Source organism: Typopeltis vanoorti, chromosome 12 (assembly GCF_054136105.1).
Source record: "Typopeltis vanoorti isolate ZY-2024b chromosome 12, IOZ_Tvanoo_1.0, whole genome shotgun sequence".
Lineage (NCBI taxonomy): Eukaryota > Metazoa > Arthropoda > Arachnida > Uropygi > Thelyphonidae > Typopeltis > Typopeltis vanoorti.
This window is the reverse complement of record NC_143560.1, coordinates 46,828,860-46,848,823: the sequence shown is the minus strand read 5'-3', so window position 1 is coordinate 46,848,823 and position 19,964 is coordinate 46,828,860. Positions and strand designations below refer to the sequence as shown.

Below are 19,964 nucleotides of genomic sequence, written 5' to 3'. Positions count from 1 at the left end.
TCCGAAAAAGGAATCGTGGAACTATTAAGTTTTAATGTGGAATAAGTATGTGGATAAATAAAAGAAAATATTGCTATATGCGTTTTAAACGGAATATTGGAGGAAATGCTAATTGAAAGATTTATAGGAGATTCCAAAAAGGAAATCGTAGAACTGTAAGTTTTTTTAATTGGAAGAGTAAGACTGTCAATAAGCATTTAGTGAATAAAAGAAGAATTTGCTATTTACGTTCTAAAGGAATGTTCAAGAAAACACTGATTAAGAAGTTTCATCTGTATTAAGGATGCCGGATCTGACTATTATTTCTACTGAAGAAAAGAGACAGAATTAAGTTAGGAAGAAATAAACGTGTGCTACATGAGTGAAGAAAAAGGATCCTGTGAAAATGAAGAATAAAGTGATATATCTTGGGAAAAGGGCCTTGACAGAGAGAGAAACTGGCTATGAACATTTTGTCATTGTACAAACAAAATGTTTAGTCTAGTCTTAAGTGTAAGTTTATTTTAAAAAGGCCTTGGATCCAATTAAATTTGTAGTTAGTTATGTAAAGTTGTTTGAAGTGTATATATATATTGTTTTATTAAATGTGTTTATTTTGTATTTTGGTCTTGAGTCAGTGATTATTTGGATTCTGAAAGAAAGAGTTAAGATCATTGCACCAATTGGAGTGAACCCTTGTGCATATAATAACATATAGGTACACTCAGAATTAAAAAAATAATTGTTAGAAACAGAGATCATCTCTATGGTAGGATTAATATTATGAGAATATTCTCCATATAAAAATCCACTAATTATTAACAGTACAACATAACAGAATTTCATGCAGATTGGGAGTTGCCTGGTTAAAAACAAAGCTGCCCCCACTTGTTTTCTCCATGGAACCAGGGCGAACAGCAAAAAGTCAGCTACTGGAACAAATCTGAAAACACACCCAAACTCAACATCACCAGAGTTAAAGATCAGTACTATCAACATAAGAAGTGTGAATGGCAAAGAAATGGAGCTAGTTGACGAATCAGATAAGTACCAGATCGACATAATAGGGATGACTGAAACAAAAGACAAAAACTGAAGAGATCTTTATGAGCAATAAATGCAAAATGTTATATTCAGGCAATGACAATCAAGGAAAAGGAGTAGCCATAGTATTCAACACAAAATACGAGGCTAATCTTCTTGAATAGCAGTCAGTCTCAAGTAGAGTGATGTGGGCAAATATGAGAATGGGGAACTGGACAATGAGACTTATTTGTGCCTATGGTCCCACAGAAGATTCTACTAAGGTAGAAGTGGAGGAATTTTTTGATACTTTAGAAAAAGCAACTGACACAATGAAAAAGGAAAAGTTGGTTCCTTGTTGGGAGATCTAAATAGCAGAGTAGGACATGATTGTGAGACATAAAAAAATATTTTTGGGAAAATTTGGAGAAAAGAGCAAAGGTCATAATAATGGCAAATATCTGTTGGATTTCTGCTCAGGACATGGACTGGTTATTATTAACACCATGTTCCAACATAAAAATGTGCACAAATTCACATGGAGAGAAGAGGCAAGGAAAAAGAAAAGTCTCATTGACTATGTTATTGTTGATTGTGATGTTTTCTCCCTGGTACAGGACACCAGAGTGTACAGAGGATTTGAAATTGGAATAGATCACTATTTACTCTTGAGCAGGATAAAATTGACTTTAATATTGAAAACAAGAACATATAAGAAAGTTTTAAAACGAATAAAAGTTGAGCAACTCTCAGATGTGAACTGTAGAGTAAAGTACACAAAAATTATTGAAGAAAAAATGAAAGAGTTTGAGAACAGGAACCAAACTTTGGAGATTCAGTGGCAAGCCTTGAAGAAAACCTTGATTGATTCAGCCAGAGAGGCATATAGTGAGGTTGTGTGCAAGGATAGAAAAATCAGAATTCAATGGTGGACACAGGAAGTTAAAGACATAGTGAAGGAAAAGAAGAAAGCATATCAAAAGTTCCTGGCAAATAAGTCAGCTTGTGCTTTTAGAGAAATACAGAGACAAATGTAAGAAAGCAAAACACTGTAAAACTAGCTAAACAAAAGTCATGAGAGGACTTTGGCAAGAACATAGAAAATAAATATCACAAAGATGGTTGTTGAAGAAGCTCAGAAATGGAGGAAAGAGTGCTGTAAAAGGAATTAGAGATGATAAAGGTGACATGAAAACAGGAGAAAAAGATATCCTTGAAGTATGGAGTAATTACTTTGAAAAATTGCTAAATGAAACAAGCAATGATAGCACAGTGTAAAAAAACACTCAGCAGACAATCATGAATACATATCCATACTTGAAATAGAAAAAACCATCAAAGGCTTGAAATGTGGAAAGGAAGCAGGAGTAGATGATATTCGACCAGAAATGCTGAAATATGGTGGTATAAAAGTCTTACAGTGGCTGCACTGCATAGTTCAGAAAGCTTTCACAGAGGGACGAATTCCCGATTATTGGAGTATAGCTCTAATAGTACCCATATATAAAAAAAGTGTAATAAAACTGAATGTGAGAATTACAGAGGTATTTCCCTACTGAGTGTGTTCCTTGCAAGATCTATGCAAGTATACTTGAGAAACGGTTGAGAAGAATTGTGGAAGAAAAGCTGGGTGAAGAACAAGCTGGATGCAGTCCAAATAGAGGCTGGCAGGATCAGATCTTTACTTTACGACAAATAGTTGAGAAAGCATGGGAATATAACAAAGATCTGTATTTAAGTTTTGTCGATCTGGAAAAGGCTTATGACAAGGTGCCAAGAGAGAAGCTATTCAATACGCTACAGTTATATGATGTTAATTGGGCATTATATCAAGCAATACTTAGTCTTCATTGGAGTTGTAAGTCAGCAGTTAGAATTGAAGGAAGTACAGGAAGATGGTTTAATGTTAAATCTGGGGTAAGAAAAGGATGTACATTATCCCCTCCGTTATTCATTATCTATAAGGATCACATTATGAAGGCAAGTGGTATTAAACATGATATCAAAATTGGAGATGTAAATGTCAGCTCTTTGCTTTATGCAGATGATGTTATACTTCTAAATAAATCTGCTACAAGTTTGCAAGATTCCCTGACAAAATTGAATAACTGTTGTAATAGATATGGTATGAAGGGCAGCAATAAAAAGACAAAGACAATGAAAATAGGTAGAATCGTTGAAAATATCAACTGCATTTTGAATGGAGAACCTATAGAACAAGTAAAACATTTCAGTTACTTAGGCACGATTTTTAGTGAAGATGATAAATTAAACATGGAAATAGACAACAGAATCAACAAAGCTGGTATGGTAGGAAGTCAACTGAATAAATTTATATGGAATAAGAGAGAAATTAGTCGGAACTAAATTGGCTGTGTACAAGAAAGTGTTCAAACCAATTTTAACTTATCGATCTGAGAGCTGGGTTAGAAGTAAAGGACTTGACCAAAGACTAGAGACTGCAGATATGAGAGTCTTGAGAAAGATGGCATCAATGGCAATATCATATTAAAAACGAGGATATTAGGAAAGAACTAGACATTGTCAGCATCCAGGAATGCGTTAGCAGAGTTAATCTCAGGTGGTATGGTCACTTAAACAGAATGGGCAAGGAAAGATTAGCAAAACAAGTGTTCTCTGCCAGGTTGGCAGGAAAACGACCCAGAGGAAGACCAAGATATAGGTGGATTGATACGGTACAAAGTGCCTTAGAAGATAGAAATATAAGATCTGATAATGTATGAGTCTTGACAAGTAACAGACTGATTTGGAGGAAAATTATAGATAGGAAGTTAGTAATAATGTAAATTTTTATACAGTACTATCATATCCTATACACCCCTTGAGGATACATGTCAGGAATTTGATGATGAGGAATGGGGAAAGCAGAGGGGAGGAGAGAGTTTGCATGGCGATTCATCCTAACTGGAGTGCTTGATGAGAGTATGATGAAATCATGCTTCTCTGGTGTGCCAATGTTAATGATATTAGTGAGACTATTAGGATATATATAAACGCAAAGTGAAAGAGTTTGTTTTGGCAGGTATGCATGATCTGAAAAAAGACAAATATGGCAGGATGAAAGGGTTAACTAGAGTAGCAAAAGAGAAAAGGACTTATATAAGTGGATGGTTTCCTTGAATGGATTTGATGTTTGGGATCTGGGTAAAGTGCTGCTGAATGGAAATGAGACTGGAGTGCAAAATCAAAGAAACTAAGCTATGATGAAGGGGGGGGGGGAAAGGAGAAGTTGACTGAATGTGAGAATAAACAAAAAATGTTCACACAAGTAACAAACAAAAATGGGGTAGTTAATATAAAGCGCAAAAGCAGTTGTCGACTGGAGGGAGAGGGGAGCTTCTGCACTTAATATAAACTGATGCTAGAAACATTCAGAATGAAGTGGAGAAAATTCCCTTTCAGATGCCCATGAAGTTTGGGCGTCAATGAGACAAAGATGATGGAAGATGATATAATTCAACCTGAATCAGTCCACTGCTAGACAAAGCTCTTCCGCAATTTTCATCATTCCATTCTGATTTTAGCTTTTCTCATCCACTGCATTCCAGTATTCTAACAATTTCATCTTGCTATCTCTTTCTTAGTCATCCCCTTTGTTTACTGCCACTTTTTTGGTGTGCCTTATTAACCATTTCAATACCTTGCTCATACCAGAGATACTAGCTGATCTATCATTCACTGCATCAGTCCTAATTCCATCCTTTTAAAACAGAACTATCTTGCTTCCCTTTCACTTATTAACAATCATGGATGTGCTTAAACTTAAGTTGAACAACCAACTTTTACACATTTCTTAGCACCCATGCTGATATCTCATCCAGCCCAATTGCTGTAGTCAAGTTAAGATTTACACTCTCAATTTTAATACCTCTACTCTCATTTACCTCTATTTTTTGGTCCAGTTCTTTCTCTTCCTCACTATGCATCCATCAGGCTAAAAGGGCTGCCTAAAAGTTATGTATATCATATCAATATCTTTGATATGAAAGGATTTTTTGCCTACAAAGTGCAGAGTTTTGTGTAAATATTATATTAGATCTAATGTGTAATTAGAATTATTTTCCCCCTTCCCTTTTTTTAATGAGAAAACTATTCAAACCAAATATATTTTTGCCTTACTGATTTCTTGTCAGAAATGAGTAAGGGAGTAGTTTTTTTTTTTTTAACAGTGTGGTTTAGCTAAAAATATGGCATGGATAAATTTTATCCTCAGATATAAAAGATTTTTTTTTTTTTTTGTCTATTCTGTATATTGTTATCCTTTCTTTCTCTCCTCCCATTTTTGTCTTTTTGCATCTTAGTTCTTCCACATCAATCACTTCCTGTTCTACTGTAAAAAGTTTTTTTTTACTTTGTTACAAAGTAAATTATACTTTCCAAGAAATTATATCCTTGTTAAGCAGAAAGTATGCAGATGAAGGATCTTCGTGACTAGGTTACTTGTAAATAGAGGCTAATGATTTCACATCAATTGCCTCAGTATCCCATTATGCAAAACACGCTTCCTTTGAGACATGCATAATGCTATGCATTAAGGAAAGCAGGTCACTATTCAGACTGGTTTCAAGTTTTGAGGATTTCATCAGTTCAATATCAGCATTCCAAAAATCCATGAGTGACTTTTTTAGGTCACTCTCTAATATAGCTCAATAAAGCTCTTGGCTCCACCAAAACACTAACAAACCTCAATCCCACACAGCCAAAGCTCGTTGCCACATCAAGATTCAGCTCTGCGTGGCAGCAGAGACAGTCTTCCAGGGCACAGTGTTCCAGTTTCATCCAGATAACAGGTGAAGCTCCCCAATAAACATTATAAAAAATATCATCAGTGGAACCTTGCCCAAGAAAATACCAAGGTTTGAATTAATGGAGAAATAATATATTTTCCATATACAAGCAGTAAAAAGATATAGAACATTATTATTAATATACTCTGGATCAAAAAAGAGTTTTAGAAAGTGATTTCACTTAGTTACAAAGTAAATTATACTTGACAAGAAATCATATTCTTGCTTCATCCTTTATTCAAGTGTAAGCAATCAAAGTTGTGTTTGAAGTATCTTAACGACTAAGATACCTGAATATAGAGGCTGATGACTTTACATCAACTGCTTTAGTATACCATAATGCAAGCACACATCCTTTCAGACATGCATAATACTATGCACAGAGGTGGGGGATGGGGAGAGAGAATTTAGGAAGATACCAAGGTTGAATTAATGCAGAAGTCACATAGTCACATTTCAACTATGCAAGTAGGAAAATGGTGTATCACCTTATTAAAATATGTCTGGATCAGAGATAGTCTTAGAAATCCATGTGTTAAGGCTTAAATGCTGAGAGAAATTCATGTTAGAGGCTTAATAAAGTGAAACAGCACTGAGAAAATATTAAAAAAAATTATTTAAATTATTCCAATATTTCATTGCAGTCACTGAGATACCATCAGAGAGAAAAATATGAGACGTAACATATACACAAATGCAACACAAAACTAAGTGAAACATGAATGAAAGACTAGTCCTAATTAGGTGGGGCACCTTCTGTGGGCACCTAGCTTAGGATGTAAACTGGGATCTCAAAGTATTACTGTTTACCATATTTTGAGAAGTTTAATGCAATCCTATTTATTTAAATTGGGCTAATTTCTGAGAGCAGTGGCAGATTCCATAAATAGCTTTTCTCTTCTAAATTTACTATGATGAAGCATGGTGGTCTTTTTCCAATTGATTCTATGAGCCATATCTAAAGCATGGTCTGCAACGCCCGAATAACCATAGTCATGACCGCAGATGTATTGTGCGAATGTTGGCTGATTTTCCTGTCTGTCCATAGTAGGACAACTTGCAGGACACTTTATATACTCCAGGCACAGAGAGGAGAGGGAGCTGATCTTTAGTAGAATGTATAAGAGTAGCTATTGAGAATTTAATGTTAACTAATACAGATATTTCTGTTAGCTTTGATATTGCCTCACTGCTCACGAATATTCTATCAAATTACACCTTATCAGTTATAAAGAAATTTTTTCCTTCCTGATATTACTGATCTGTTTTCCTTTGCTATCCATTCTGGATATTTCTCTTGGAAGCACAAAATTTATAAACAGATAGAGGGTACCTCTATGAGTTTTCCTATTTCACTCCCCCTTGCCAATTTTTATGGAATATTTTGAGAAACAAGCTCTTGACTCAGCCCCTTTCAAACCTTCTACAGGAAAACCTCGCTTAACGCAATTAATTAACCCACCAATTAATGCACGCTAAGCAAAATAGTGTTATGCGAATACAATAAACAATAGGAATAATTATAATTCATCCATCAGTTAGCATAAATTTCAAAAAAAAATTACAGTATAAGATATATTATAATAAATTTAGTTTAATCCTTTATCCAAGTATGAGCAAACAAAGTTTGCGCCTGAAAATATCTTCAGCACTGAGGTAAGGTAGTGCATCTGTTGGCAACTCGTAGCAAGGTGGACCAAGCTCTCATCACTCCTTGTCTCAGTATTTCCCATCATGCAAAGCACATCTCCTTGCGGACATGTATAATGCTATGCATTAAGGGAAGGGCCACTACCCAGACCGGTTTCGACCTTTATTGAGGTCTCGTCAGAGGCGCAAACTTTGTTTGCTCACACTTGGATAAAGGATTAAACTAAATTTATTATAGTCTAACCAAGTGCAAAATAAACTTCCAATATAAGATATATTATAGGATAAAATCAAAGTTAATAAAAATCAATTGCTTAAATTTTTATTTAATCTCTAAACATTTGATTGAGGTACTTTTTTTTACAAAAAAATTAAGATGTTTGAATCGTGCTTGACTTTTTCATCTTGTCATGTAATTTGCAATAGCTGGCGATCGCTTTAATAAGATTTCGGAAAATTTCGAAACTTCATTCCATATCAGCAAACAAAATTTTTCCTTAGCATATTCAATGTGATTGAAAACTAGCTAGAGTTCTTTTGTAGTTAGCTTCTTAGTTGTAACATTCTTTTCTTGTTTGCCCTCCGTATTTTCCTTCATATGCATGCTGTTCTTCTAGTTGAAAGAGATCATTCTCCATTAAATGTTCTGAATGGGAATTGAGAAAGTTTCTCACATCTTCATTAAATCCAAGTTCTTTTCCATTGTGCCGATTTCTTCAATAATGTTAGATTTGAATTTTGTGCACAATAAACTAACATAGGTCTGAGTTTAAAGTTGCCTTCTGCATTGCCTTCTAATAAAAGTGTAAAACGATCTTTAGATACTTTTGTATCCTGGTTGAGATGCTTCAGCTTTATCTAGGAAAGTTTTTGTTGGCATACACTTCCAAAAGAGACCAATTTCATCAACGTTGAATATTTGAAGATCGCCATAATCACCCTCCTGAATTATCCTCTGCAATTCTTCAGGAAACTTAGCTGCAGAATCTTTATCAGCACTAGCAGTTCCCCCGGTTATTCTTATGTTATGCAGTCCAGTTTGATTTTTAAAATGGTCAAACCATCCTAAACTTTCAATAAAGCTTTCACATTCCTCTTGAAATTTGGTCTCTTTCAATGAGGTAAAAAACATTGAAAGCTTTTGCCTGAATATTCCCTGTACTAAGAAGTATTCTTTTTTGGTTATAATCCTCAATCCAGAATGACAGAAGATGCTCCATCTCAATCATTAAATGGCTTCTATTTCAGGGATCTGCATGCTTAAAGAAGCAGTAGCAATTTTTCCCTTGTTCTTTGTTTTATTTAATATAGTCCATACTGTAGACTCACTGTATCCCAGGTCTTGCACAATCATTGTATTACTAGTGCCACTTTCATGTCTCTTAATGATTTCCAGCTTTCCCACTCGCTGCAGATTGGCGACAAAAAAATTTCATGTAACGTAAAATTTTGCATAACGTAAAAAAATCATGTTAACTGATTAATCACTCACTTAAAGCGGGAAATAGTATTATTTCACTCAATCGTGCTAATTGAATTCACGTTAAGCGAGGTTTTCCTGTATATGGTTAAGATATGTGGATGATGATGTTCTCCATTTGGCCACATGGCCCACACACATTAGACTCTTTCCTCTCTCATCTCAATAGTCTTCATCCTAAAATCCAATTTACCATGGAAAAAGAAACGAATAATAGTTTATCTTTTCTAGAAACCTTGGTAACATGCCTACCTAATGGTAACTTGTCCTTTTCAGTATACAGGAAGCCCACCCACACAGGCAGATACATTCACAAAACTTTCCTATCAACCTGCCCCTCTCAACAATATGGTATCATTAGAACGATAACTAATAGAGCCTATAACTTTTGTTCTAACATGTTCTCTCTCTCTTACATCAGAACTTAATCATTTACACCACACCTCATCCAATGGCTACAGTTCCCACAGTATAAAAAAAAATTTTTTTTTTTAAAAGTCAATCCTCCCTATAATAATTTGTTAATTCATTATCTCCCTTCTGCACTGTCTCATTAAATGTATGAAGATTCCACAAGCCATTTAAACAAAAAACCTGTATGGAAACTTAGGCTATGGCATAATATCAGGTTTTTTGTTTCTCCAAGAAACATACTTTTGCAGACAAAGATTTTAACAGATATTAATTTCTTTCTTAATAGAGCTTTTGGATGGTTTAACAAGGCTGGATCATTCTGTAACATCCAAAGGGATGCAAAAGGGTAAATATGAAAATACTTTCTGTACATTGGCAACTGTAAAGCTTTCATATTTATTTTCATATCTGAACATTTCTGGTCAAATATCATCTGCTCGAGCTGCCTTTCCACATTTCAGGCCTTTGAGAGCCTTCATCTTCAAATACTGATATGTATTCCTCTTTGCATTTATCTTTAATCTTTTGTACTACTGTTCTGTCACTTCTTGTTTCATTTAACAATCTTTAAAAGGAATGTCTCCAACCAGCTAGATTATCTCTACTTTCAGTTTTTATCTAATCATTATAATTTGATTCCTTTTACAGTACTCTTTCCTCCATTTCTAAATTATTTTTTTTGTCGCCTTCCTTATAATATCAATTTCCTAATATGTACCCCCAGGGAGAAAGAGACCCAGGAGAAGGAAGACCTTGGTTTTCCAAGGACTTGGTCTCTTTCCTGCCATCTTGCCATCAAACACCTGTTTTGCTAACCTTTCCTCTCCCATTCTGTTTAAGTGATCATACCACCTTAGATTAGCTATGCTTACATATTCTTGAATGCTAACAATGACCAGTTCCTTTCTAATAATCTTCATTTTTAATATGATTCTGTCATTCATGCAAATCGGTTCACTCCCCTAATTCTTCTCAGAACCCTCATATCTGTGGCATCTGATCTTTGATCAAGTGCTTTAGTTCTTGATCAAAGATCAGTTCTCTGCATAAAGTAATCAATTTTGATATCGGAATTGATTATGCTCACTTACTTGCCAGTACCTTTCAATATGCCTTCTTTTCGTTGACTGCCTCTAACTTCTTGAGTCCACCATGGAGTTCTAATTTTCCTATCCTTACAGACAACTTCACCACATGTCTCTCTGCTGAATCAATGTTTTCTTAAAAGTTTGCCACTGAATCTCCAAGGTTTTCTTCAAGTTTTCAAACCACTTTCATTTTTTCTTCATTCATGTTTGTGTATTTGAGCCTACAGGTCACCTTTGAAAGCTGCTCAACTTTCTTACAGATGCTTCTTTTCAATATGAAATTCAATTTTATACTGCTCAAAACAAAGTACACTTTTTGGTTAGATAACGTCAATTAAGTTGATGTGGTTATTCTCTAATTTTTTTGTCAGTTCCATTCTTTTCCATTGATATTTCTTATGCTGATGGTGTCTAGCATGGAGTTCTGCTGTTGATGCATATGAGTTCATTCCAGTAGGTTTCTTTTCACTGTTCATCCTGGTTTCCTGACAAAACAGGCTATGGCCTTGTTTAACTGGTCACACTCCAGCTGGATTCATTGCTTTCCTCTGAATCTGTTTAAAGGTATGTGTGTCAACTTTTGCTGTCTCATTTGACCAAGAACAGCATGTCCACTCTCCAATTAGCAGGTATAAGAAGTGCAATTCCACTACGGCATTACTGTTTGTAATTTTTTTTTTTTTAGGTAGAGATGAATTTATCATCTAGTGGAAGACCTCTACCACTTTGTTGAGTACTGAAATGCCTGTGCCACATTTGACCTGTATGGCAAGATTTCAGGATTATTTAACTCTTAGCCTGCCCACAGAACTAATACCATAAAGGTTTACACATTTTCATAGAAAATGTTTGCATAAAATAAAGCAAAAACAGCAGTCATCCATATACAACTCAACACAAACCGAACAATATTTCTTCATCTACTCTTCGGATCAAGAAGCTGAGAAGAGAAATTTACTAAAGTTTCTTTTCTCTTCTCATCCCCAGAGAGAGAGAGAGAATGATGAAAGGAAAATGTAATTTATTTGATCTGATAACCTTAAATTTTTTTTATGTACTCAACTTACCTTTATTCTATACTTTGGGACTGTGATGAGATAATCAATTGCTGCCTTATAACGTGACCAAGCTCCCCAGTACTATAAGTTTTAAAAAGGAAGAAAAAAAATATATATCATAAGAACTTATGACTTTTCAGGGCAAAATATAATAGAAAAACTTTATCAACCTAATAAATGGATAACACAAAATATAGATGTTTCAAAATCTAAATCACTAAACTCTAGGGTGGCATTTAGAATGCCAAACAAGTTTATGTTCAAAGCTGCAATTCAGGGAGACTCTTTGTCACCATATCTTTTTATTATAACCCTTGATTATGTATTCAGACTCACATGAAATAGGTATGGAATAACTCTTCAAGATTCAGCTGGACAAAACCATGTAAGTAGTCTCTCTTTTGCAGATGATATAATACTGATTAATATTCAGAATGCCCAAAACCACTTAGATAATTTATGTAAAAATGCAGCACTCGTTGGGTCAGCAGTCAAAAACAGTAAAACTAAAGTTCTAAACAAGAATAAAAGGAAATAAGCTAAATGACCACCTTCTTGAAGTAAATGATCCTCAATACCTTGGTTCCTACATCAATACTCTGACATAGTGGAAAGAAAGCACAAAGCTCTTCAATTCCATAAAAGTCTAATATCTGGAAATTCAATCTAATCACTATACAAAACAAAATTTATTTGTACAAAACTGCCAGTCAATCCATATTTAATATGGTGTCCAGACATGGAACATCATTACTCAATGAGCAATTAATATCTAACAGCTTTAAGACACCATGCCTTCAAAAAATACTAGGATATACATAGCATGATCTCATTTCCTAATAAGGTCCTTCTTGAAGAAAGCCAACAATGAATCATAATAGGAAAAATTAAAACAAGTCAACTGACGTTGTTGAGACACCAACTTAGACATCCACCCTCACTGATGTTCAGTGCTCTTGCTCTGTGCAGAGCAAGACCAAGAAAACAGTTTTGGCAATACATAAGCAAACTTCTTTTTGAAGATAAGGCTCACAGAACCATCTGACATTTATCATTTGTCATAAAACAGTATATAACTTGGCTCACTTTCATCTAATCGACTATTTCCATGAGCATTTGTTATATGAATATTTCTATATTATATATTGTTCTATTCATACATGAATAACCGATGATGATATTTGAAGGACTTCAGAAAAAATATCCATACAACTTTCAAGCCTCAAGTCAACTCTTATCTACTCTCCTAAAGATCTAACTCATTTCCTCTTGCAACAGAAGTTAGAGTTCCTCCAATCTGTAAACTTGTTTATTATGGATAACACTCAAATGGACAGCATCCACTTATAACAAAAAAATACATCTAGTACTATAATTATAGTCAAGTGCAACAACTCTGATCTGGAGGCAATTCATAGAATTAAATGAGAAAAGCCTATCCCAGTGATGAAGAAATATAGATGTCTGAAGGTTCCAAAGATATGGGAACTAATTTTTGGTAGTCTAACAACCAAACAAACCAAAAGGACATAAGGCTTCAAGGTCTAACCAGGTCAATCACTACTTTTTGTCTTGAATGCATGCATGCATGCAAGCTGCAGACTCACATTGTACTTTTGATTTATGTGAGTAAAAAATCACTGAATTAGATTGAACTAACAATTTCATGCCTTAATGCAATGTACAGTAGACTCTCGACTATCCGGCCTAATGTGGCGGAAGGGCAGGCCGGATAAAACAAATGCCAGATAGGCTGGAGTTCTAGGCCTACTTTTTCACACAAATGTGAAAAGGTAGGCCTAAGATGAAAGAGTCAAAACTTACAGTTTTTAGTTTTCGAAAAAGTCCTTGATAAGTGACTGCTTCACCCTTTTGGCCCTCTTCCACGACGCAATGTCCCTCCACTTACGCAAGCAGATGATATTGGCGTCACTTCCTCCTGCTCATTAATGTACTGCAGCGCTGCCTCAATTGTCTTGAACCCTTCCAAATGTGGGATGAGATTTTTACTGTTTTTTTTCGTTTATCACCCATTTCGTAATCTTTAATAAAAAACCAATGAAACACACCAAACAACAATTTACTAACATAACCAGGAACAGTGGCAAACGTATTCTGCACTTGTGGATATCCGATACACAACTGACGAAGCCGGGAAATCTGCACTTTGCATGTCTCAACTTGTGTTATGCACACGGCACGTAGTAGGAATGTAGCAGACGCCCGCTTGCAATGCCTTGGCAAAGTAAATTACAGTACGTATTCCTCATTTTGTCATGGAGAATTACTGCATTATTATAATTCTCTGTGATAAAATCCGGCTTCAGGATAGTCGAGAGTCTACTGTATTTACTTCTATTAAATTTACATAAACAAGAATAATTTCTTACATACAACATTTACCAGAAGGGACAGACAAATATAATACTTTACTCTTTTTTTTTGGAGGGGGGGGGAATGTTCAAGGGTCAAAGCTATATAACCAGGCGTTCTGACCTAATGCTCTATCCTCACCTTCTCATAGTGCACCCTGTTAGGTATCTACCTGGATACTGAATGGATGAGGATGGGCTAGAATTTGGGATTTAGCTGACCAAATTGTATCCTTATTGGCTTAAACCAAAATTTCAAATGATGGTACAACAATGACAGAATTTCATGTCAGCTCAGGCATCGTCAGTTAAACAAGGCCCCCATTGTTTTCACCAGGGAAACAGGGAGAACAATGAAAAGTCAGCTACTGGAACAAATCTGAAAACACACCCAAACTCAACATCACCAGAGTTAAAGAACGATACTATCAACATAAGAAGCCTGAATGGCAAAGAAATGGAGCTAGCTGAGGAATTAGATAAGTACCAGATCAACATAATAGGGGTGACTGAAACAAAAGAGACCAAAACTGGTGAGATCTTTCTGAGCAATAAATACAAAATGTTGTATTCAGGCAATGACAATCAAGGAAAAGAAGGAGTAGTCATATATTCAACACTAAATACGAGGCTAATTTTCTTGAATAACAGGCAGTCTCAAGTAGAGTAATGTGGGCAAATATGAGAATGGGGAACTGGATAATGAGACTTATTTGTGCCTATGGTCCCACAGATGGTTCTACTAAGGTAGAAGTGGAGAAATTTTTTGAGGCTTTAGAGAAAGCAACTGACACAATGAAAAGGGAAAAGTTGGTCCTTGTTGGGGATCTAAATAGCAAAGTAGGAAATGATTGTTAGACATACAAAAATATTTTGGGAAAATTTGAAAGAGCAAAGCTAATAATAATGGCAAATGCCTGTTGGATTTTTGCTCAGGACAGGAACTGGTTATTACCAACAATGTTCCAACATAAAAATGTGCACAAATTCACATGGAGAGAAGAGGCAAAGAATAAAAAAAGTTTCAATTACTACATTATTGTTGATAGTGATGTTTTCCCACTGGTGCAGGACACCAGAGTGTACAGATGATTTGAAATTGGAAGTGATCACCATTTAGTCTTGAGCAGGATAAAATTGAATTTCATTTTGAAAAGAACAACATGTAAGAAGGTTTTAAAGCAAATAAAATATGAGCAGCTCTCAGATGTGAACTGTAGACTATAATACACAAAGATTATTGAAGAAAAAATGAAAGAGTTTGAGAACAAGAACCAAACTTTGGAGATTCAGTGGCAAGCTGTGAAGAAAACACTGATTGATTCAGCCAGAGGCATGTGGGAGGTTGTCTGCAAGGATAGAAAAATCAGAACTCCATGTTAGACACAGGAAGTTACAGAGGCAGTGAAGGATATAAAGAAAGCAAATCAAAAGTTCCTGGCAAATAAGTCAGCTTGTGCTCTTAGAGAATACAGAGACAAATGTAAGAAAGCTAAACACTGTGTAAAACTAGCTAAACAAAAGTCATGGGAGGACTTTGGCAAGAACAGAAAATAAATATCAAGAAGTGGCAAGATATTCTGGAGGTTGTTGAAGAAGCTCAGAAATGGAGGAAAGAGTGCTGTAAAAGGAATTAGAGATAATAAAGGTGACATGAAAACAGGAGAAAAAGATATCCTTGAAGTATATAGTAATTACTTCAAAAAATTGCTAAATGAAACAAGCAGTGATGACAACACAGTGGTAAAAAAAAACTCAACAGGCATACAGTCAGGAATACATATCCATACTTGAAGTAGAAAAATCCATTAAAAGCCTGAAATGTGGAAAGGCAGCAGGAGTAGATGAAATTTAACCAGAAATGCTCAAGTATGGAGGTATAAAAGTCTTACAGTGGCTGCACTGCATAGTTTAGAAGGCTTGGACAGAGGGACGAATTCAAGATGATTGGAGTAGAGTACTCACAGTACCCTTATATAAAAAGGGAAATAAAACTGAATGTGAGAATTACAGAGGTATATCATTATTGAGTGTTCCTGGTAAGATATATGCAAGTATACTTGAGACACAGTTGAGAAGGATTGCAGAAGAGAAGCTTGGTGAAAAATAAGCTGGATTCAGGCCAAATGGAGGCTGTCAGGATCAGATCTTCACTTTACAACAAATAGTTGAGAAATCATGGGAATATATCAAAGATCTGTATTTAAGTTTTGCAGATCAGGAAAAGGAATGATAAGGTGCCAAGAGAGAAGCTATTCAATACACTACAGTTATATGGTGTCAATGGGGCATTATATCAAGCAATACTTAGTCTTTATTTGAGTTGTAAGTCAGCAGTTAGAATTGAAGTACAGGAAGATGGTTTAATGATAAATCTGGTGTGAGACAAGGATGTACATTATCCCCTGTTATTCATTATCTATATGGATCACATTATGAAGGAAAGTGGTATTAAACCTGATATCAAAATTGGAGGTGTTAATCTCAGCTTTATGCTGATGTTATACTTCTAAATAAATCAGCTACAAGTCTGCAAGATTCCTTGACTAAATTGAAGATATGGTATGAAGGTCAGCATTAAAAAGACAATGAAAATAGGCAGAAACATTGAAAATATCAACTGCATTTTGAGTGGAGAACCTATAGAACAAGTAAAACATTTCAGCTACTTAGGCACGATTTTTAGCGAAGATGATAAATTAAACATGGAAATAGACAACAGAATCAACAAAGCTGGTATGGTAGGAAGTCAACTGAATAAATTTATATGGAATAAGAGAGAAATTAGATAAAACACTAAATTGGCTGTGTACAAGACAGTGTTCAAACCAATTTTAACTTATCGATCTGAGAGCTGGGTTAGAAGTAAAGGACTTGACCAAAGACTAGAGACTGCAGATATGAGAGTCTTGAGAGAGATTAGGGGAATTAACAGATGGCATCAATGGTAATATCATATTAAAAACGAGGATATTAGGAAAGAACTTTATATTGTCAGCATCCAGGAATGAATTAGCAGAGCTAATATCGGGTGGTATGGTCACTTAAGTAGAATGGGAGAGGAAAGATTAGGAAAACAAGTGTTGTCTGCCAGGTTGGCAGGCAAAAGACCCAGAGAAGACTAAGATATAGGTGGATTGATACAGTAAAAAGTGCTTACTTAGTAGACAGAAATATAAGACCTGATAATATTGAAATCTTGATGGATAGCAGACTGATTTGGAGGAAAATTGTAGATGTGAAGTTAGTAATGGTGTAAATTTTTCATGTAGTACTATCATATCCTGTACTTCCCTTGAGGGTACATGGCAGGAATTTGATGATCTTTTTTTTTTTTTTTTACATTTAAAATGTAATTGACACGAAGTGTAAAGAGAAATTGACACTATATCTTGGTGTCAATTTCTCTTCCTGTATATACAGAATGCAAAAGAATAATTTTTATGATTTCATAAAATCATAGTTATATATTTCTGTTCTTACTTCATTATATACTACTAATTCTGATAAACTAGGTATACCAATCAGATAGGTTTATGAGAAATAAAGGTCATATACCTGTACAAAAGAAATAATTGATATTAGTACAGCAACTACAAGACGAACGTCTACTTTTGGAGCCATTCTTCTTTGATAATAACGATAGTAATGACCATAAATTTCATCTAAAATGATACAGAAATTAGGTAAGATTTTATTAATAACAATTACATTTTTTTTATTTATCATACACCTTTAAAATTAAAGTTTCACTATCAAATTATATGTAATTTTAATTTGTCATATATTAGAGCAAATTAAATGAACATTTATATCTCCTGAAGACTACAGATTATTTGTAACAAATTATTAACAATTTTTTTTAATAAATATAATTAAATTATTTGCAACCTGATTCCTTTCATCCTTTCTTTATAAAATGTGTGAAATCATTCTTCATAAATACATATATATATTTTATGTTTTTCAATGGTCATTTTTAATTTATTTTATTAATGGGACTGAAAAAACATCACAGTAAGCGAATTTTATGATCAGTGAGCAATTATCTAACCTTTTAAACATTTACCTTTTAAAAATGCATTTTTCTGTTTAAATTTGTTTCACTATAAATTTACAATTCACACTTCACTCAGTGACTCACTAGGGTCAAACTAATCATATTAAGAGCAAACTAACCGGTCACTGTTCGCAAATCAGAAAAAGATGAACCATAAAGAGAAATACATGTTTTATTGCAGCAATAAAACATGTGTTCTATGGCTACCCTGCTGTGGGCTGAAACTGGCCAACCCATAATATTTTTAAGACAAAGCGTCCCAGGGTCGAGGGTGTATAATTACATATCTCAATCAATTTTATGATTATAATTTGTGGAATTTTTTTTTAATCGATCCCGGGAGGGAGGGAAGTGCCTATTTCTTCTCCCCCCCTGCAGCCACCCATGACTGTGTAGCTGCATTTTTATCGATGTATGAAAATTTTGAGAGGGCATAGTGCATCAGCGCTCATCTTAATTGGTCCAATGCAATTAATTGCAGGATAACTTCCACGTAGAGTGGGGGGAACAATCTGTTTTAAGATTTATTAGAAAACAACAATGAAGGAGATGCTCTATTTGGTTGATATATTTAAAATACTCAAAGATGAAAATATGTGAAATATCATTTATAAGACATAAGAATAGGAAAGAATAAGTGCAAATAGAAACACTTTCATTAATGGTAAAATAATTATTAATAATTATCATTTGTGATAACTATTAATAATTAATAATGTTATTAATTATAAAAAAAATTAATTAAAAAATTAATAATCTGTGTCCCATAAGTTGCTGGGTAGAGCGAATAGCATGATCTTATAAAGTCTGAGCATGAATATGTGAATTTCTTCTTTGGTGCATCAATCCGAAAATTGGTAAATATAGAAGCACATCACAACATCCTGTCTTGTGACTTCCTTTTTATCTCTTCATAACACTTAGCGGCAGTCAGCATCATTATGTTATTTATATATATGTGAATTTATGATGGCATAATTTAAAAAAAAAAAAAAAAAACTTATGAAGAGAAAGAGAGTACTGCGGGAATAAACATCGTTTGATGGAGCAGCAAATCATCTCTTAAAATTTGTTGCACATGTTATGTGTATTTCATTGGCTTGTGCATATTTCGCTCCATTTTCCAAGAATTTTATTTTGTTTACTGAGAATCAGTATACATAACATCCAATCATTATCGGAATTATCCATGCTTTCATCATCATCATCAAATTCCTGCCATGTACCCTCAAGGGGTGTACAGGATATGACAGTACTACATGAAAAAATTACATCATTACTAACTTACTAACTTCCTATCTACAATTTTCCTCCAAATCAGTCTGTTACTTGTCAAGACTCCAACATTATAAGATCTTATATTTCTATCGTCTAAGGCACTTTGTATCAATCCACCTATATCTTGGTCTTCCTCTGGGTCGTTTTCCTGCCAACCTGGCAGAGAACACTTGTTTTGCTAATCTTTCCTCTCCCATTCTATTTAAATGACCATACCACCTGAGATTAGCTCTGCTAACGCAATCCTGGATGCTGACAATGTCAAGTTCTTTCCTAATATCCTCATTATTAATATGATATTGCCATTGATGCCATCTGTTCATGCCTCGAATCTTTCTCAGGACTCTCATATCTGCAGTCTCTATTCTTTAGTCAAGTGTTTTACTTCTGACCCAGCTCTCAGATCCATAAGTTAAAATTGGTTTGAACACTGTCTTGTATACAGCTAATTTAGTGTTCCGACTAATTTCTCTCTTACTCCATATGAATTTATTCAATTGACTTCCACCATACCAGCTTTGCTGATTCTGTTGTCTATTTCTATATTTAATTTACCATCTTCAGTAAAAATCATGCCTAAGTAGCTGAAATGTTTTACTTGTTCCACAGGTTCTCCATTCACAACACAGTTGACATTTTCAATGATTCTGCCTATTTTCATTGTCTTTGTCTTTTTATTGCTGACCTTCATACCATATCTATTAAAACAGCTATTCAATTCAGTCAGAGAATCTTGCAGACTTGTAGCGGATTT

At 34.6% G+C, this 19,964-nt stretch overlaps 1 protein-coding gene across 2 annotated transcripts in view; it reads right to left on the bottom strand.

Annotated features, from left to right (window-relative positions):
• LOC150100754 (dnaJ homolog subfamily C member 25 homolog) overlaps positions 1–19,964 on the bottom strand; it is a 167,268-nt gene that overhangs the window by 68,698 nt on the left and 78,606 nt on the right. The window contains exons 6-7 of one of the 2 annotated variants that reach the window (XM_090401691.1): positions 17,431–17,537; positions 11,510–11,581 (exon numbers count right to left, since the gene is read on the bottom strand). In XM_090401691.1, coding sequence (XP_090257817.1) covers positions 11,510–11,581; positions 17,431–17,537 — 179 coding nt within the window. The remainder of the gene's footprint in view (positions 1–11,509; positions 11,582–17,430; positions 17,538–19,964) is intronic. The other variant, XM_090401692.1, reaches the window with a different exon arrangement.